Consider the following 20,493-nt stretch of genomic DNA (forward strand, 5'->3'; position numbering starts at 1 on the left):
CCGTTTAGAAAGCCCTCACAGCTAATGAATTTAATGACACAAAGGCCAAAACTTGAATATATATCACTTTGCCAAAAACCATCAATAACTAGGGAAACATTAATTTTTACAGCCGTGGCTACTCGCAACCTGTTTTCCCAATCATAAACTGCTCTTTAATCAAAATCTGTTCACCTCTAAGGTCATCAAAATTTGCTGCCAGGCTACTTGTAACTGCCTGCCTTTTGTAAACCTGGATGATAGGCTTACTCTGTAAACTATAGTCTCTCTTAGTTCAGAGTCTTAGAACAGTGATTGTACCATCCCCTGTGAGGTGCCACTGCTAGAAGTAACAACTCGTGGTATTGACTGAACCCACCACTTTTAAGTAATGGCAGGAATTATGCATTCTCCTGAAGTATCACCTTTATGCTGTCTGGGAGCTGTCAGTCACCATTTCAGTCCTTTGAATGCTGTGTCATGTTAATTGTACCAGCAGTGGCTTGATCTGCTAAACAAACCACTGGAAGCTTGAGCTGGTTGTTTCAGTTTTTCCCACAGTCTTCATCATCATTGGAGTGGTGCTTTTCTTCTCCCTTCACGTTTTGTCCTTGACCTCTGTGACTCAACCACCCTGTCTTCTGTTGGAACAGACTGTAGTGATTTAAGAGGACTCCTGGCTCAACTGGAGGGGCATTTGGGAGAATCTGATGGATATATACCACCTGCAATGAAGGAGATGGATGGGAGCGAGTAGGACAGTTTCATTTCACGTTTGTCATATTAATTGACATAAATGTGAGCATTTCACATAGATGGAATAATGTTTTCACATAAATATTATACATAGAGTGCATTGGTATTTAACAGCTGTATGAAGAAGTACTATAGAACAAAGCTATAATTCAGACAGGTCAGCAGAATAAAAACACCTCAGCAGCTCTAGCTCTTCACTCCCCTTTGGCGATGTTTATTTTACATGAACGTGCATAAGAGTGTTTATATTGTTAGGTGCTTCTGCGTGATAACATTTAAATCTTGCATCTTATCCACAGTACACAGCGTTATAACCTGAAACGCGTTTCTGTTTACAAACTGCAGCACAGAGAGTGGCGTCTCATAGTGCAGTGTTTATGTCCAAAATTATTCCACTTCAGCAATCGGGCTCCCAAGTTAAAACGCTGAGTGATGGAGTTAATTAAAGAGGAGTAGTGCTGTTGTAGCTCTAATGGTCTGCAGATACAAGCGCCTCTAAGTGAGGCAAAGTTTGTCGGGAAAGGTGATGCCTTTCACTGCGCCAGCTGATACAGCTGGAATAAAACTGTAGATAGCCTTGGGCCCACAAGCCCTGCTTTCAGTTTGAGTACATTAACATTTCTATCATCAGAAAAAGCAAAAACACTCCCCTCTGAACACCTTAAAAAAAAAAAAAGTGTATCATTCTTATTTCAAGAACTTTACAAAGTAAAATTGACAAGTTAAGTATACAGTACAAAGACGACAGATACCAGAATTTTTTGAATCTTGAAAGGCAGAATATTATTGAATGCATCCTATCAGCGAAGTTGGAAAGGGTGGCCATGTGATAGCTCCCTGGTGATAAATCACTGCCTTTCCTTCTCTGATGAGTTCTAACCTCCTTTCTTTTTGCCTGAAAAATTCTCCCACGTCTGCCAGCAGCTGAGTAAAGAAACAGCTTGTTTGCAGAGATATTTCTAAGACAATTCTGATTTATTTTCCAAAACACTATGAGATCTCCAGTATATTTTTAACTTTTATCATGCTACTAATTGATGTTTTACCAGAAATAGAGCCCAGTAGTGTTACCATGCTGACCTGCAACAGTAATGGCAAATACAGAAGTCTGCTAATGAAAATCCCTTATGTTCTCTATTGCTAGAAGTTTTAAGGCATTGATACTTAATATCAATATCATATGCAGGTAATGAAGTCCATTTATACTATCTGATTTGGGAAGAATTTCTAGTAGACTTTGAGTAATCCAGTATTTGTTTGAAATGTAAATTAAAGTAACGCGAAAATCCCAAACTCATGTTATTCTGCCTAAATAAATATGGGCTCCAGAAGGAATTTTAGCTGAGTTTAGCACTATCTCACATGAGATTGTATTAAACAGAATTAGGGAAACAGAAAACAGTTACTTATGTAGAAGCAACAGTGTTTTAAACAGAGACCTGCTGGTGATGCTCCCATCGTTCCTTTTTAGTCTGGAATTCAAAACAGGGTAATTATCTTTTTATAAAGTTTCCTAGAATTAGGCCCATTATGAGTGTTTAAAAAAGTGATCACTCAGGTATTACAGTACAAATTTTGACTATTAATGTAAAAAAAGAAAAGGAATTGCTGCACAGTCATCATAAGAAGTCTTTACTGTCCTTGTAGCTTATATGCAGACTAGATTTTTTTCCTACAGTTAAACCATACAACATTCAATATAAATGTTAATTATATTTTGAAGAGTTGAATTACCATCATATTTCATTTTTAAATATGGCTAAACTGGGAAATGCTGAAGGAGAAATAAGTTTCAGTTAGCATTAGGAAAATTTTAGAGTTCGTATTTAACCAAATCTCTTTTTGTTAAAATGATTCACAAATTATGAGATAGAAGCTGTTCTCGTGTGTGTGTATAATTGTACGGGATTCAACGGAATTGAACATATGTGATACTGAGAACATAAAGGAAACATTTAATGGGATCCATAGAACACATTGGACTGAGTGTTTAAGTATTATACATTGTTTGTTTGACATCATTACATTATTGTAATATAAATCCAGCTGTATTTTATGCTCATTGGCAGCATTCAAAGTATGTGGCTTAAGATCTCTGTTGATTTTGCTTTGGAAGTGAAGTGTTGTGTTTAGGCTGTGTTTTCAGCACAGCCTAAATAGTGACATGTAGGGTTCATTCTACTCTTAGAGCGGCAATATGGTATGAAATTATACATTTGGCTATTTGAGGGCACATCTGTACTGATAAATAAAGTGCCTAGAGGCCCTTGATGATCCCCAGTATATAACTGGTCCTTCCTTGGTCTCTTCTGGGCTGTCCCAACTAGCTCATCGAGGAAAATCTGCTGTCGCGGGGGCAAGCTCAAAGCACCGTAGGCATGAGTCAGTAGGCTGTGGTGGGAAGTAGTATTGGTCTCTGGAGGTCTGTAAATCTCTTTTACTTACTGTATAAACTTTGAGTCTGTATGACCTTTCGTTTATAAGCTTCTATTACACTGTAAACTTTATTTTGCGTAAAACCATATGGTTTGTAGAATTCTTTAGAGATGTCTGATATTTTCTGTTCTGGAAGATTTACTGTCTAGTAAGGCTGAGAAAAAATTATCTACAGCAAAATAATAAACTAAGGTGAATTGCTACTGAAGGTACTGGTTAGATATTTTTATATCCTCGTGGTCTGACAGAGTTTGCGAAGCAAAGGATTTTGCAAGTAAGGTAAGTCAACTGAATGTTGAATTACATCAGAAGGAGCAAGTGCAGAATAGATTAATAAAACACAATGTAAATTTATACATCAATAGAGCAATTTAATACACATTTTTTTCATATTCACCTTTTCTCAAAACGTGACAGCAAAAGCAAATGGAATTCAGAGATAGGCAAAAAAAAAAATTATGGGCTTAGTAAGGTCATTGGTGCATACATAGAAAAACAATAATTTTAAATTTATAATGGAAGAAAAAGGGTGTAAAGACTTAAACAACATCGGTAAGTATATTCACAGGTAGCAGAGCCAGCATCTGCGACGGTTGCACCTACATCTAAGTCTTAGTTTGTCCTTTTAGACCCAGAGCATAAATCTCATTGTAAGATTGAGAATTTTTGTTCTATGCGTTTTGCCTCTAGTCTGAAGCATTCAGATTCTCTGTCTTCCCTGCACTGAATCTTTTCCAGTTCCTCAGAGCCCTTTTCTAGGGTTGGGCACAGTGCTCTGGGCATAAGCCTTCCGTTCTCTGAGATGATGTCAGGCACGTCTTCCTGCATGATGCAGATGTACCTGTTTCAAGGCTCTGTTTTGATAAATAATATTATACTACTTCATCCCTGCCTGGGAAAAAATTACAGATTGGTTTGTAACTGAGCAGTAGTATACTCATAGAACTTTTAAATAAGCTAAACTGAGCTCTCTGAATATACATTCCTATTTTGTTCTTTAAATAACGGGTTGCAAGCTAGTTTGTACTCAGCTGAGGCATGTCTAGTTAAAAAAAATGCAAACATACTAATAAATAATTAATTTAGAAACTGCAAAAATTTAAAATATCTCAAAAGCACTACAGGTTAGATGCAAACCTTTTAAGGTTCATTACTTTTTAATATATTCTCTCTGATATACTTCACTTAGTAACAATACACGCTATTGTAGTCTTGTCAGTAAATGATAAAACAGTTCAATTACGCCTTTTTTCTCTGTGGATCCAAAAAGTATAGCAAAGTATACTTCAAAACGGTTAGGAAAATACTTCAGCAAAAGCCTGGCTCATTTTCAAAACTAATTTTTAATCAGGCACTAATGAGTTGATAAAGCTGCTTATTTCATTTTTGTGAATCTATAAAGCAATTTAGCTACATGTTTATAATTACAAAGGCATTTTAGCCTGACTCTTAAGGAAAATGAGTTTATGGTAGCACTGCTCTTGTCCGTTGGTGTGTGCCTCCAGCAACTTTTGAGCAGAATGGCTTCTCCCTTCAAACTTCAGAGGAAGGAGAGCAAGTAGAAATCCTGCAAATTAAGAGAATTAGCAGGAAAGGTTTTCTGGTTTATAGCTAGTATCAGTACAGAGGTTTCCCTTTTGGAATGAGCTCATGGAGTTTGGGAAGTGTCTCAAAATAAAAAAACTAAACAAATTAACACCATGATTGAAGAATGAAGGCAAAAACTCTAAAAATAAATTAAAAAAAGAAAGAGGGAGGAGGAAGAAGTTTAAGTGGATTTGATGGAGTGCATGGGGAGTGTGCATGTTAGAGTAAAAGAAAGCAGGTCTAGTATACAACGGAAGAGCAGAATGTGGTATAGATCTTTTAAGGAAACATTACAGTTCTAGATGTGCTCTGCTGAAATGAGAGAATTATTTAAAACTAATGAATTCTCACAGGAAAGAATTTAGGCATTTTCTAAAAGCCACTTCTACCTGTAAAAAGAAAAAAAAGCGAGGGTGGGGGGCCTAAATGTAAGTGCAGATGTGAGGGCCAAGAGCGTTTCTTCTGGCTTGGGTGCTCCTAGGATTAAAACCTGATGATTTGAAGCAAATTATTGTAATTGTAAAGTCTGAGCTGAAATCCTGTTTTATAGTTACATTTTTAGATGAATGGAAACTGCTACCATGTCAATGAACACATTGAAAACAAATAATGCTGTATTTGCATGTCGTACATAGACTTTTTGATGTAAAAAAATAAATAAATAAAATCTGAACATTACTTGCAACCAGTAAAAATAATGTTATGGATAGCATTGTGCTGAACAATAGCAACAGGATAAAAATTTATAGCTAAGCTAATTTCTATATCTCTCCCACAATAAGTTTTGGAAACTTGTTGGCTTTAAACAAGTTATCTTCTGTAACATCACTTTTTTAGGTATTTAAATGATTTTACATTAAGTCATTTTACAGAGTCTGCTGTTCATTCAGAGTCCTAAAGAATCATAAGTGTGCATGTTTAGGTATAACATTGCTTTATATCCCAAGCAACATTTTTGTGGTATAAAAATAAAGTTAATGAGATGTAGGTTTAGTTTCAAGTAAAATAAAAATAACTTTGCCACAACAGAAAGTCTGTAAAAACTAATTGAATACTCAGGCTGATTCTCAGCATAATGAGTTTGCATTGCTTCACTGAAGTGAAGGTCTGATGCAGAAGACTTGTCTTTAAATCACCAAAATACTTCAGAATATACTGTGAGGTTTTCCATGATCCCAGTCGCCGGACGAAGGAGTGACAAGTGTGATAATTAAAAAGGAATCCCTCAGGAAATCTTATGTGTTAATGTAATGTGATAAATTGCAGTGGGAATTATAAGATGCCCTACCAACCAGAAATACTTTGTGGTTCACAAAACAGAACCAGTCTATTGCATGGAACAAACTAAACTACTTGTGAGATAGTTGCATGCAATCAACAGGATAGGAGCAGCACGGGTAAAAGGGGAGGAAAGGAACTAAAAGATGCATTGCCATATAGATTATATAATTTTTTTCCTGTTTACCTAGAGAAGCAGTCACCTTGGCTGCTCGGCATTTGCTGCACAGCTTTTGATGTACCTTGTAGAGGCTTACTGCATGTCCTGGCAAAGATCAGCAGTTTTCGAACAGGACAGTGGCACAACCATTAAAATGTCTCGTCATGCAAATTATAGGATGTATAATAGTCCTGCAAATTTTCTGTAGAGTGGATTTAAAATTTATAGCACTAAGTAAGGGAATGTCATTGATCGAATACTTGAGGATGCTGGACATCAAATATTATGTCCAAAATTTGGGTAGCTTTTGGTTCTAAAATAGCAGGATACAGGATTTACTGAGATTAATTATTATATGAAAGTGCCGTGGCAGATTATTTCAGAGCTCTGCACTGTTGACTCCAGTGATTTAATTTACTGAGGTCTCCAATTTTCTAATATGCTTAGAAATGCTTTTCTGGTGTATGCAAACTAATATTACAGTGTAAACCTTAATGCAACCGTAAGAATGCTGCCTTGATAAAAGATCAATGAAATTAAAAGGATTAAGCCTGGGCCAAATCCGTGACAGCTTTGCTTACCACAGCATAGAAAAGCTTATGTAGAGCACTAAACAACCTTGTTTCTCCAGTTGGGGTAAATTGTGACTGTCACGGAGAAAAAAGTGCTTTTTTCCATCAGCTGTTCCAAGAAGGGAAGGGGCACGCTTTCATCTTTCACCTTGAAGACACATCGTGTCATAATTTAAAGAAAGCATGTGCTGTAAATGGATGGCAACAACAGCTCCTTGCAGGGAATTTTTGCAGGTTCATCAGAGCTCTGCTCCAGCTGGTTTTGTGCAAATTTAACTGGACGTCTGCTGAGGTAAAAGAGAGAGTGAGGGTGAGTATAGAAACAGGATGAAGCCGCTTTAGTCGCTGAGGTAAATTAACTGGAAGCATTTCAGGTTAATAGCTTCACAGTTCACCGAATCTGGCAGCAATTTTTATCAGCATCTTCTTTGCAAAGCATTAGTTATTGTTCCTTTAAAGAGTAATTTCTTGCCTCGGTTCTCCATAGCTGTGTTTCTTGCTGTGCTGAAAGGCTTTAGAGACTCTTGTGGGAAGTAGAGAAAACGAAATACCCTTACACCATGTATCTATGTTGATTCTTTTGCAGGAGGACTGAAGCTCACTGGCTGAGCTACCTTGAAGCTGCGTAGCACAGGGCATCCCTCTCGTGCAGTTGTGGCATCCTTCTCGCCTGCTCCAGGGCTGTGCTGAGGGTCCCGTAGGGTAGCAGCAGTGCAGGTAGCAGGGTCTTGGGTGCCCACCACGCACGTCTTTCACTCCATCTCCTTTGCAGCTTGATCTGGTGGCTGTGAGCTCCTTGCCAGCTCATCTACCTTGAGCTACCATAAAATCTTTTCTCTGGGTTTCTGGATCATTAGTGGTTCAGGTAGTCTCTAAGAGGGCCTTTTCCCAGGTGTCATTTTTAAAAAGCAGTAACAGACTCTCAGAAATGTGTTAACCTTGTTTTATGAAAGATGTTGGTTAGGTGGTAGGAATTATTCAATTATTTTCTCTCTTGATCTGAAGTGCAAGGCTAATTCTTATACTCTATTTCTTTCACAGATATTCTTAAATGAGATTTATACCTCATGAAATCAGTTGGTGTCTGTGCTGCAATTCAGTGTCAACTTGATTTATTTGTTCTTTACCCTCCTTAAAATATCCTATGACAAATTAAGTGAATGTTGTATCTTCCTTTTTTGTTTTTTTTTTTTTTGTTGGGTTTTTTTTTTGTTGAATACTGAACTACTGTGCTGAGGGGTGTGTGTCTGTGTCTGATATTCTCCATTTCAGTAGAGTATTATATTTTAAATTATTTCACATGTTGCAACATTTTACAGGCAGTTGGATCAACAACATGATAAAAGACAACGCTTTAATTCCAATAACTATTATATCATACTCATGCCATCTTAATCTTTTTAAAATCATAACCCTCTGTGGTTTTCTTTGCTGTTTCAGATATGCCAGGTAGCCCGCACAACCAGTTCACCTTCAGACCCCTCCCACCGCCGCCTCCACCACCGCACGCGTGCACCTGTGCCAGAAAACCGCCTCCGCCAACTGATTCTCTCCAGAGAAGATCAATGACCACCCGTAGCCAGCCCAGCCCTGCTGCCCCGACTCCCCCTACCAGTACGCAAGATTCGGTGCATCTCCATAACAGCTGGGTCTTGAACAGCAACATCCCACTGGAAACCAGGTACAAACCAACCTGCTGTATGCAACATATCTCAAATTTAAAAAAAAAAAAAAAAAAAAAAAATGAGGAGGAGGCCCAATGTTCACATGAGATGGTGATGGGGAATTAAAGTTTGTCATTCAAGACATGCCAATTCGTTTTTATTTGAGGCTATGTCCTGTAGCCATGTGAGGCCGTAATTACTTGATTCATCTAGATGTTAATGCTCATAAAAACATGTGCTTTGCAAAGTTTTGGAAGGCATTAGAGTTCTATGCAGTCAGGATTTGTGCTTATGTACTTGTCTCGCCATCCCACATTCTCTCAGGGCCGTTTTGTAATCAGCAAATCAAAGTTCTGTTTAATCAGTGTACTCTGGCACTTCTGGAGTCAGTCAGGCTTTAGCATTCCTATGGATAAGAACAGATAGGAAATAATACTAAAATGATATTTTCCTCAGTGTGGATTTAAACACTTTACTGCATATATATGCAAATAATATAATTTGATAATTGGTAATGGAGAAATTATATATGCCCAAGACATGTATTGAGCATGGGGGAGAGAGCGTTCCATTTCAGGATCATTCACAATTTACACAAATAATCTACTCTGGAAAATAATTGAAAGCAAATACATTGTGTATCCAGCAAACCTGTGGTTCAGTACCCAGAGTTCTGCCTGCAGAGGTACGTGCACAACTTCCTCTGACTTTTTGGCTGTAATAAGGTTTTTTTTTTATTCCTGATAAGTATTAGCTAATTTGGTGGCTTTCAACTACAGCTGTGTTTGCTAACTGAATGCTTAAAGCAAGCCCTTGATTTTCTACAACCTTCTTCCTCTTCACTGTGAGCAGAGCACCAGGAAGTTTTGACTTGCGTTTCCTTTGGGTTTTGCATTTTAAAACCGGTGAAGTGCATGACTCTGTGAAAGCTGGGTTTGGTGAAACAGATTAATGCCTGACACCCAGCTAATCTGATCCAGAGAATATAAACTGTTATGCATGGAAATGTTTTTTTTAATACACGTACGTCCAGGGGCCAGTTATCACAATTAATAACTGAAACCTAGATTTTATTCTTTTATGAGAAGATTGGTTTTATTTTATTGCAAAACTTAATTTCAATATACATCTTTAAACACTTAACTACTGCTAATCAGAAGTGTCAAATTAAGTATTTCTTCTCTGAAAGGATAGCAAATTGGGATTGAAGAATAAGCTGATTCATTCTGAAATAAAACTTGCTATTTGTCTTATGGACAACTCACAACAAGAAACAAGGCGGATGGAAACTTTTCTCCAAAATTTTAGTGCAGCTAGTCCTTCTAGAGCTAGAACCTTCTGTTTATGCAGTCTTTATAAAGATAAATCTCTGTTGTTTCTGATGTAACGAGCTTATATATCTATCCCTTCTGCTGCATATAAGGCTGATCCCTGGGTGTTCTGTACCCGTTAATTACCTTTTGGTTCTCTTCAATTAGCAGTTAGGTAGATCTTGTTTAGCCTTTCTGGATCCTTGGTCACTGTATTCCCGTCAGATCCTATTGGGGAACATATTTTGCGATTTTAAGTCTCTTGAGTTATTTAATTTTCCTGGTTTCTTATTATTTTTGTAAATATGAAAAGTCTCATGAAGGACAAATACATAGATATTTAGTTACATCTATAATTATGTAATTGGATACTGACAAAAGGGCTGTGCACTGGATTAGGGATTCAGACTGGAAAACATACTGTGGGCTACACGTTAGCGATGCACAAAGTCTGGGAATTTTCCACGTTCCTACCCTTGGGTGGTTGTTTCAGCTGGTTTCACGCACCTTCTGGTAGCTGGCTGCCGCCTCTCCTGGAGCTGGCTGAAAGGCTGTATAATCTGAAAGCAGAATCTGTGGGACTGTTTGCCAAGATGTATCTGCAGTTTATGTGCAGACAAGTGATATAGCGGGGGAACACTGTAATAAAAAACATTTGTGATCACCACTTACCTGAAGTCTATAGTACCCAACACAGCCTGAGAGAAAGAGAAAGGCTTGTAGCTTGTTTTTTCTTCCATTGAGAGGGAATGATTCAGCTCGAATTGAGCAGATACTTTGGCCTAATAACTGGATTCTCTTGCTTTCCTTCTCCATTAATGTTTAGCTGCCCATTAAAAATAATCCTGCAAAATAAAGGGAAACATGCCAATGGCAGCTGTGTTTCTGTGCTAAATCTGTAATAGTACCAAATCTACCTAATATGTACATACCTAATATGTCTAAGCAGATTATTTTTTTTTAATTTGGAACATTTGCAATCAAAAAGACTTAGACAGTAATGTATTCCCTACCATAATAACTAGGCAAAAAAATCAGGATGCACATGTTCAGCTGTTCTATCCAACTGTATCTGCTGTTAATCCATAAACAGCACATGTGTTTGCATGGTTTATCTACAGCCATGTAATATTAGAGACTTTCCAGACAGGAAAAGATTTCCTAGAACTAATCATGTGACTGTAAATCCTGTTCCCTCTGGACAGTCAAAAATTAAGCAAGTTTATAAGCTCCTAACGATAGTGGGTCGTGTTTATGTAAAAGACAATTCTGTAGTTCTGAAAGTGTTTGCAGTACTCTGATTAAACACATATTCTTACCTAATTAGGATTTAAAACCTTGCATTAGACTGCAAAGGGCCAGAGTAGAGATGTGTAGTGAGGTATGTGTTCTGACAGGTTTTTTTTGTACAGTAAAAGTTTGTTATATTTTTATAGAAAAGAGAAAATCAGGAATATTTTGTGCTACATCTAGAGGTCTTATGTGTGTGAACTGATCTGAAAGCAGTTTTGTCAGAACCCAACTTACTAGCCCAACTGTTTAATGAGGAGACTGACTTGGAAGAGTGAAATTACTTGTTCAAGTATGCACAAGCTTTTGGCAAAGCCAAAAATAGTCTAGATGTATGCCATTGCCAAGGCCAGTTCTCTAACTCTGCCAGTTACTCTGATTATAAGCAACCCAAATGAAAATAAGAATTAGGAACACCTTGAAAATTTCAGAGGACATGTCACGGAACAGCTGTAGATGAAGAAGCTGGAGAAGAGCCGTACTTTTAGGACGTGCAGTGGCTCAAACTGCCGGCTGACTGTGCTACAGCCCTTGGTGCCTGTAAATGCAAGTGCAGGCTCTATCTGTATGCGTGTACACACAGTTATGAAAAAAAAAAAATGCATCCATTATTAAAATGACTTATGAACATGCAGTAATTTCATTGTCACAGAGAAAAATAATTTGTAAGTATTGCCAGAAGAAGACTGTGAGGATCTCTCACACCACATAAAAACACAGGAAACGTTGATTCTCTTTTTTTTTAGGATAATGTTATTAGGCTCTTTCATAAATTGATTTTTTTTTCTCTCCCCTAGAATAAAGTATTTGTAACCTATTGCCTGTTCCCTTCCTTTCCACTAAAATAATTGGGTTTTTTAAGTTTCATAGATACTTTGCTCTAATGTTCCAAATCTCATGATTTACAATGTAAGACATTGTCGTTATCTCTGACAGCCCCATCTGAACATAGCTTACTGCTTTTTATGGAGTGTGTATTAAACCCTGACAATTCAAAGGAGTGTTTTTTAATTTTCTCTGTGCCCTGTTAGTTGACTCAGTATTTGTTTCCGTATCTTACTTTCTTGGTGGCTCTTTTTTTCTGGGGTTTGCTAATTATTTTCCCATTTCAGTGAAATTCCCAAATGAGAAGAAAAAGCTAGATGTTAAATAGGCATTATTTCTTATCCTGCCTATAGTCTGTTACAGTTCCCTCATGGATGAACCATTGGGTACACTTATTTTGTGTGAAGTTCTGCATTTAAATTATCTAAGCATTAGAAGCTTTAAGTTTTCTATTTAAATATCAAAACTTACCTAATTCTGATTTTGGTTCAAAGTCGGGGTTTTTTTTGTCCTGTTTTGTGGTTCAATATTTTACGTATTTGCTTGTTCCTTCCTTTTTTTAAATGAAATTTCTTTCTAGTTCCTCTAACCCATTTAGCAGCGTTGGCAGGAAGGTTAATGCTGTGCTGAATGGACTGAAATCTCCCTTCACTGCACTGGCAATGAGCCAGGCACTGGGGAAAGAGACAGCTTAATTTAAGCAATCTTATCACCATGGTAATAGCTCCTCTAAGGGGACAGTGAGGTACCAGACCATGAACCCGAGATTCAATTATCATCAATTTATATAAAAATTTGAAGTACTAGAATAATAAGAGAAATGTTTGGGGTTCAAGGCAGTTATGATTTTTTGTTACTCTTCAGCAATATTTCAGAGCCCTAAAGTTTGATTATGGCTCTGAACACTTAAAAACTTTGAGCGTTTTGGAGTTCAAAAGGTTTATTTGGCTCATCATTATAGATGGAGTAATTTCTTTCTGAATTATGTAGTTATTTAAGGTGCATATTTAAGACTATCTGGATTTCTGTTTTCCTAAAAATACTATCTTGTTTAGAATTCTGTTTAGTATAGGGAAGATCTTGATAATACCACTTACCAAGACATTTGTTCTGGTTTTCCCTTATTGTTTTTAATCAAGTTGATAATTTATGCTCTACAAAAAGTACCTTGATAGCCTTTCAAATTGCAGAAACCTGTACGTACTCACTTTCTATTTAAGCTAAAAGCAGAAATAATTAAAGAAAAATGCATATATAAATACAAAATCACACGGTTCAGTGTGAGCTCTTGGAAGGTTTACTCTTTCTCCTTAGTCTCTTCATTTGAGCATCTTGTGACTCTTGCCCCCAGTGCAGAGGTGCAGAAAGCACTTTTGTGCCTGCCTTTTTTCCAGTTGAAGGTTTCCATAGCAAACAGAATGGCTTTCACAGCTCCCAAGGCTCGCAGGTGTTGGTGATCGTAAACCACCAAGCAGGGAGACAATTGCAGTTTGAGCAATGAGTTTCATTAGGAACTTGTTTGCGAACAGAGCCTGCTCCTGAGTTGAATGGCCAGGCTTGTGGTTATTCCAAGAATAAATGCAGGGGAGGGCTTCATTTATGATCTTTCCTTCAAATCATGTTGGTCAGTATTTGCTATTACGACATTTTGCTTGTGTTTTGTCATTTTCTACCTAATTAAACAATAAATCTAACCTATGGGGAGGCTGGCCATATTAAACACAGACCCACGGCAAGGGTTTTAAATCCAGTCCCAGTCCCATGTGTTTTCACTGCATAGAAGAAAGGATCCTAAAAATATTTAAGACTTCTCAATTGTAAAAGATAAACTGTAAATATGACCATGAACTTAAAATAAAAGCTGTAAATATGACTCTAAATTTAATAATGCGAGAATGAAAGCATCTTTTATGGAAATAAAAACAGAAACATTTGTCAGCTACAATGAAGTACAATTTTCATGTCAGCAGCAATGGCAGTTGAGGCTCCTTCTTTTGGATAATTTGAGATCCAATCAGTAAGGGCAATAATGCAATTTGAATTGTTTCTATACTCTGCTGTATTTTTTCCTTGGGAAAAGCTCTGGTGTGGAACACTGGGACAGTGCATGTGTGTGTAAGGAGTCTGTTTTGCAGGCTTGATACAGTAACTTGAACAATGATGCTGCTGATGCTCTTCGCTCATTGTTTTGAATAATGGAATAGTTCATAAAGTTATGACTAAAAGTAAAGATATGTTGTTATTTCATGGCCACCGATAAGCCAGCAGCCTGTTAGCCTTCTATGCAACACAATATTTTCATTTACAGAACCAGAAACAGATTGGGTATAAATTTTGAAGGATAAAGAGAATTACAGGTTAATACAAAGAGTCTAGGCTGATTTGGGAAACTGAGACTACGTGTAGCAGAAAAGGTCAGAGATATGCAAAATATCCAATCTTTTCTAGGAAATCTGTATTGGGAGACTGGATAGTATTTACATAGGTAATGTGATACGCCTCTTGGCAAGTAGAATTTGGGTGATTTGTCATAATACCTGTACAACTTTGCTTCAGACCTAATGCATGTGAGTGTAGGTATTTGGATGTAGGCTCAAATGCTAGGAACAAAAGTCAGGATATGCATGAATACCTGCAAGAGGAAATTAATGGCAAAAGAGAACTGTGCTGTAACTACTTCTGCTTTAGTTATCTCATTCCTTTCTTTGCTTCCAACCATGCTTCTAACCACAGAATGTAAGCAACCAAATCACAGTATTGCTGGTTTTATCCTTCTCGATTCATGGTTTCCAAGTACTCTGCAAATATTACATACTATTATTTATACAACCTTTGAAAATATTATTGTAACTACTATTATTCTCATTTTCCAGATCAAAAATTAAAAATTTATGGGAAAAGAAAACAGAGCAAACCATGAGCTCCCTTGTTGCTTCCTTACCCAATAAATCTCCATGTCCATTACTTAGTTTTATGCAGCTGTTGTTTAAATTATAGTGGTAAAGGAAGGTCCTAAGCCACAGAAAAGCATTTGTGAAACCTACCGGATTAATGTAGCAATGTCACTATGTGTCATAATAATAAAGCCCATACTGATCTATATAAGAGTAATTTATGCCCCAAGTGTGGTAGTTTTTGTTTTATCTTTTTTCTTTTTTTTTTTTTCCCAATAAATAGCCAATGAAACCAGAAGACAGTTGTATTTTGGACAACTGTTCCATTTTAAAAGCTGTTCTTGATTGATTTTGGCACTGTCCTATATTTATATAATTGTTGTCCCAGATTTCTGCCAGGGACTTGAAAGTTTAGTCACCTGGTTAACAGGCTTAGCTTGCCTACAGCAACAACAGACAAGTGAGTCAGCATTGTGTCACTTATTGTTCTGCACTGAAGCAAAAAGTAAAGGATATGGATTCTTTTACATCCTTTCACATCCAGGGTCACAGGGCTAAGATTTCAAACGCTGTGTAAAGTAAACATGAGTGAATAAAGGGACATCATTCTATGTGAATGATTCAAAATGCAAGTGCAGCTCAAAGAGGAAATTTTAACGAAGCAGTTCTATTCCCAAAGGTAAATCTCTAGGGGGTTTCAAATGTATTTCAATTATATATGTGAAAATAGAATGATAAAATAAATTAGGTAAATAGTTTTCATGGGCATTTCCCTCTTCTTTCACCCATGAGCATTCTTGTTCCTACAGTTCTTGTACACAGAAAGATAAAACAAGGCAGATAAAATTATATATCAGATTTTATCTATAATTTTAGGTCATGTTTTATATTCGCATACAGTTTTCCTGGATTGATTTTCAAGATGAGAATATAGTGCATATATCTTTGTTTTGAAGTAGATTTCTTGGTTTTATACTGTCTACTTACCTTAGAATAGCTAACTTTGTTTTATACTGTATAGTTTGCTGAGTACCATGTGCAAGATTTATAAACAGAGGTTCATATTCTGATTATTATCTAAGTTCAGAAGTTTCCATTTTTGTCCCCTCCCACTTTGGGTACAGAAGAGGATGGATATAAAATCAGGAAAGAGCAAATTTCTGCTGCTTCACACTGTCAGAGGAAGTATTACGTGACTTAAAAGGGCCAGGTAACAAAGGGCTTGTGGTTGATATTTGCCAAAGTGGATGGGCAACTGTCAGTTCCAAATACCTTTTGGCTACTGTGTTTATCTATTTTCTGGTTATGCTAAAAATTAGAATCCTTCTTATGTTTCAGCTACTATGCGTCTTAAAAATTCCCTTGGCACTTCTATTGACATATAAAAGAATTACTTCAATTTCCTGCTTAAACATTCTATATATTATATGCACTTATAGAATTAGATGAAAAGAAAATGAAACATTTAAATGATCGAACTGAAGACTTCTTAGTTTTCCTATCACATAGCTATGCAGCAGTTTGTAACACAAGTACAAATGTCTTCCTGCTTGGTTTATCCAGGAGAAATGCAGGCTTTCGGCCCAGGTATTGGAAGATTTGTGTTTCTACTGACTCACCTAGTTGTTCACTTTCAAATCTGCTTTTGTTCTTTGTTTTTTCCTTTTAAAAATTGTAGTTTTTAATGGAAATGGAAGGAAAACCTATTATAGGTACAAATGAAGGTGGACTTCTAGGTCTGCAGACGCTAGGCACAGGGTAAATGTGTGGAACTTAAACATGATGTCAAGCCCTTCACAAAGGTAGGGGACATTACTACAGTACTGGGACATCAAAATATTTTCTCAGAATTTAATTAAGGAATTCTGTGTGGGGGATAATCTAGTTTCTGTAATAGTATTACATTACCACCACACGAATTCAGTTGGGATGTTGCTTCATATGTGGCTTTTATGAGACTTAAATTACCATTCCAGATCCAGAAGTATGTAACAAAACGTCCTGATAGAGAAGGGTGTAAAGAAAGAAAAGAACTCCTGCTCTCTAACCTTCTCCTAGCTGAGAATTCGTCATTTTTGTATGAACTGCACTCCTGGAGTTGTATGCCATTGCTCTCAAGGTTGAACAAGAGCACTTAGGTGAGCCACGTGAAACTGCTTCTTTACAGAAAGTGAGCTGTTCTGTGGCCAGCAGGACTAAGAGGTCTAATTTCATGCTTTCTGTCACCTGAACTCCCCAGTAACTCCCTTCCCTCAGTCCTTATCTCTTTACCAGGCCTGTCAGTGTAGCAGGTTCAGACCTAGCTATTGATCAGCCAATATGTGTTCGGCTTCGTTAGCTGCTCTCTGCGCTGCTGGGTGTCTGGCTGGAGGGGCTTAGAGGGGACAAAGAGTTGAGTTTAGAAACGGGAACTCGCAGGGGCTTTTGTCGGGTTTTTTGGGGAATTTGGGGGTTTTCATCTCCTCCCTCCACCCCTTGACTTTTATGAGTCTGGTAGGATCTTTTTCTTCCCATCAGCCTTGCTTGAGAGGATTCAAAATTCAAAAGTTTCATATTTGTAGAGATGAACAAATGGACAGGAAGGCAAACAGACTTTGAGAAAGACGGAATATTTTCCTGCTGCCTCTTTTATATGTGAAGAGCCTTTATTTATATATTGGAATTATCAGTGTAATAATATTAAGTGATTTTTATTTCACAAACAAATGCCTTACTGGTTATGTCCTATATTTCTCTTTTTAAGAGAATATTATCATCAACTTTATGGATGGTTTTGATGGTTTTGTGAACATTTAGAACTTCCCTACTTGGAACAAGTACTCTTATCAATCATTCTTATAAATTCTCTGATTTATCTTGTGTTCTCATTTTACCAAAAAAAAAAAAAAAAAAAACTTCGCTTCTCTCTTAGATTGAATATTAAAGAACACACCAGGCTGCAGTCATATCTAAACTTTTGAACTGCAATTTTTATTATTCATCTGTTGAGAGAGAGCACCTGATTTCGTGGAATTGATAGCAACAGTTTAGCGTGTCCTAACGTCCTTTGGGAACAGTGCTGTGCTCAGACAGATTAGGAGCCGTCTGCGTTTATGAGAACATAGTCACAGTCTAGCTTTGGAAATTTGTCTTTGTGCCACCAGTGTTTTTCAAATCTATAGAAATGTCTTTGGGTACTCAGAATGCTCTCCCAAAAATGGAAGGCATGCACAATAGTGATTTTTAACATTTTCTCAATATTTTTTCACCGGTAGCTCAGTTTCACTGTAGCATTGCCTCAGAATCTCAGCTTTATTACAAGGTAGAGCTACGAACATTGTCTTCCATGCGAATGGAGTCACCTGAAAGAAAGGGTGTGAGCTGGATCCAGGTTGTGTGCACCCCTCGCTAATAAAGAAATCCCTCTGCACACTAGCGTTTTACCATCACACTATGAGCCGCATTTATAAATCCCTGTGCAAGAGAATTAAATTATTCCTGGCTATTGATTGCGAGGCTATTAGAGCCTTAATAATAACTTCCAATTCAGCATTTCCTTCCCTTTACCTCTGATATCTTTGAGCTATGTACCATAAAGGACAATCAATACTGACAATATCAGACCATTCTGCTGTAATTTCCAACAAATTTAAATGAAAAATTATCAAATAAGTAGCATTTTGTCATTATGTCTTGAAAATATTAAGCAATTAAAGAACAATTGGCTGGTTAATATATTTTTTTTATTTGTCTGTGTAGATGTATATATACTTTATGTATATGCTTAGATATAATAACACATTTTTCATTATGTATAGTGATTCTCCTTCCTTGAATATTAGTAGAAATTTTCCTGTGATGTTCTGTCCTACCAAAAGTCAAAATGACTAAGGATCTCGTTAAACATCAATTAAAAAGTAAGGCCTCCTGTACTTGCAAGAGCCATCATGTGTCACAATGAGGCATTGAAGCCAAAATAACCAACTTTTCTCTGATGGCTTGGTATGAGGGAAGCGGCGTTATATAGTTCTGTAGACAGTTACGTTACTTCATTGGATTTTGTTATTTTACTGTATTGGAGTTTAGGATTTTTGAACTGTTATAGTTACAGGTAACATTACCATGTTCAGAGCATTGCCATCTATAGAACGTATATATATTTAGCTGTGAAAGTCAATGGGAAAGAAAACTAGAATGTGTTGTCTAATACAATGCCAAGATGCTGTCCTCAGTCAGGTTCTGTTGTCCTTTTTTTTTTTTTTTCTTGTCTGAGTGCTGTTTACTTGGGTAGTAAGTATGAAGCAGGAATAATTAGTGCTCAACATAAGCAACACAAATTTCATTCTTGTGGTTTATCAAAAGAACCCTGATATGTAAGCACTCCAATCTGTAATGCAAGCTAACCGATATTCTGATTTAGCTTCTTTTTTTACATAACTGCCTGAATAAAGGCCCTTTAAAAAAATAAAACTACCCTGTAATACCTTTTTTATTTTCTATAATCTGGCATTTTGAAAACTGTTACCTTTCTTTTGGAAATGGAAATACATAATATCATACTCATTATACTCATCGTACTCATTTTAGCAGTTACCTTTTCAAGAGCAGGTATTTACAATATTCTTAAAGTCAAATGTCACAGTATAATCATGTTTCATACTCTTTGGTGTTTGATCTTGCGTACATCCTACTGTGATCCATCAAAGAAATTCTACCAGCATGGACTTGATTAATCCATATATGTATACAAGAGCTTGTCCTGTGCTGTGGTGAAGGTGTAAAGGTACATTTGTCATTGGGAAGATTCTGGACCAGGTCAACATTGGCCAATGAACTTCATCTCTGAAGTGTCTCTGTGGCTTTTGGCTTGCAGGTATTGCAATGCCACGTGATTCTAAGTGCAAGATCCTCCTTCAATTTTGGCAGAAACAACTGAAGACAATTTGTAGCCCCAGCACAAGTGACGTGGTAGTGCTTGCCTGGTGTCTGCAGAGCACTTGCATGGTGCTCAGCTGATGGAAGAGCAGACTCATGGATTGTAGAGGAACCAATGGTAGCAACAGTCGCAGATGCTCTTACTCAGCTGGGAGCTCACATGAACAGGGCACAGTTCAAAGCACCTGAACTGGAAGTGGGTCATTGCTTCACAGCATGTCTGACTCCCAGCGCAAAGAGATGGCAAGCCAGGAGAAATGGATGCTGTTCTCTGGGAAATGCCTTTCTGAGTCAGGGTACTCAACAGAAAGGCTACAGAGATTTGGGCTGAAACAATACTCTGGTGGCATCTCTGTGGCCAAGGCAGCCCTTGTTCTTGCCAACTGTGTAGTATCAGTGCTCTTTTACTTGCTTTCTCAGCTCAGACCTTGTGGCTTGAGACAGAGGAACACCAAGATGCTCTAAAAGTCTTTGGGTGCGTGCTATGGCATGAGATTTAGATGTGTGCCTGTCAGAAAAGAGTGGGCTCAGGAAGCTTGCTCACTTACGTAAAACAAAGGAAAAGTGCAAAGAAAGTTGATGTTTCCAAAATAATATGTGGTTGGTATGGTCAACCTTGAATGTGTCCTTTTTTACCACAATTTCTGAGCACATAGCACAGTAAGTTATTGTTTAAAGTAAAATATCATTTCCCAAATTGTCTTGGAGAGCACTTGCCAGTTCTGAAAACCATCCATCTTCCTATAGACAACCACTCTATATTTCTGCAGCAGAGCCTGTTCTGGAAGGTGCTTTTCTATACCTTATTTTTCGTGCTAATGTAGGTCT

General features: G+C 37.2%; 1 protein-coding gene across 1 annotated transcript in view; it reads left to right on the top strand.

The window, feature by feature from the left end:
* Nucleotides 1-20,493, top strand: part of TENM1 (teneurin transmembrane protein 1) — a 321,398-nt gene that overhangs the window by 158,284 nt on the left and 142,621 nt on the right. The window contains exon 4 of the mRNA XM_086756176.1: nucleotides 8,209-8,449. Within this exon, the coding sequence (XP_086612302.1) occupies nucleotides 8,209-8,449 (241 nt within the window). The remainder of the gene's footprint in view (nucleotides 1-8,208; nucleotides 8,450-20,493) is intronic.

This window comes from Chlamydotis macqueenii, chromosome 11 (genome assembly GCF_036417535.1).
Source record: "Chlamydotis macqueenii isolate bChlMac1 chromosome 11, bChlMac1.mat, whole genome shotgun sequence".
Lineage (NCBI taxonomy): Eukaryota > Metazoa > Chordata > Aves > Otidiformes > Otididae > Chlamydotis > Chlamydotis macqueenii.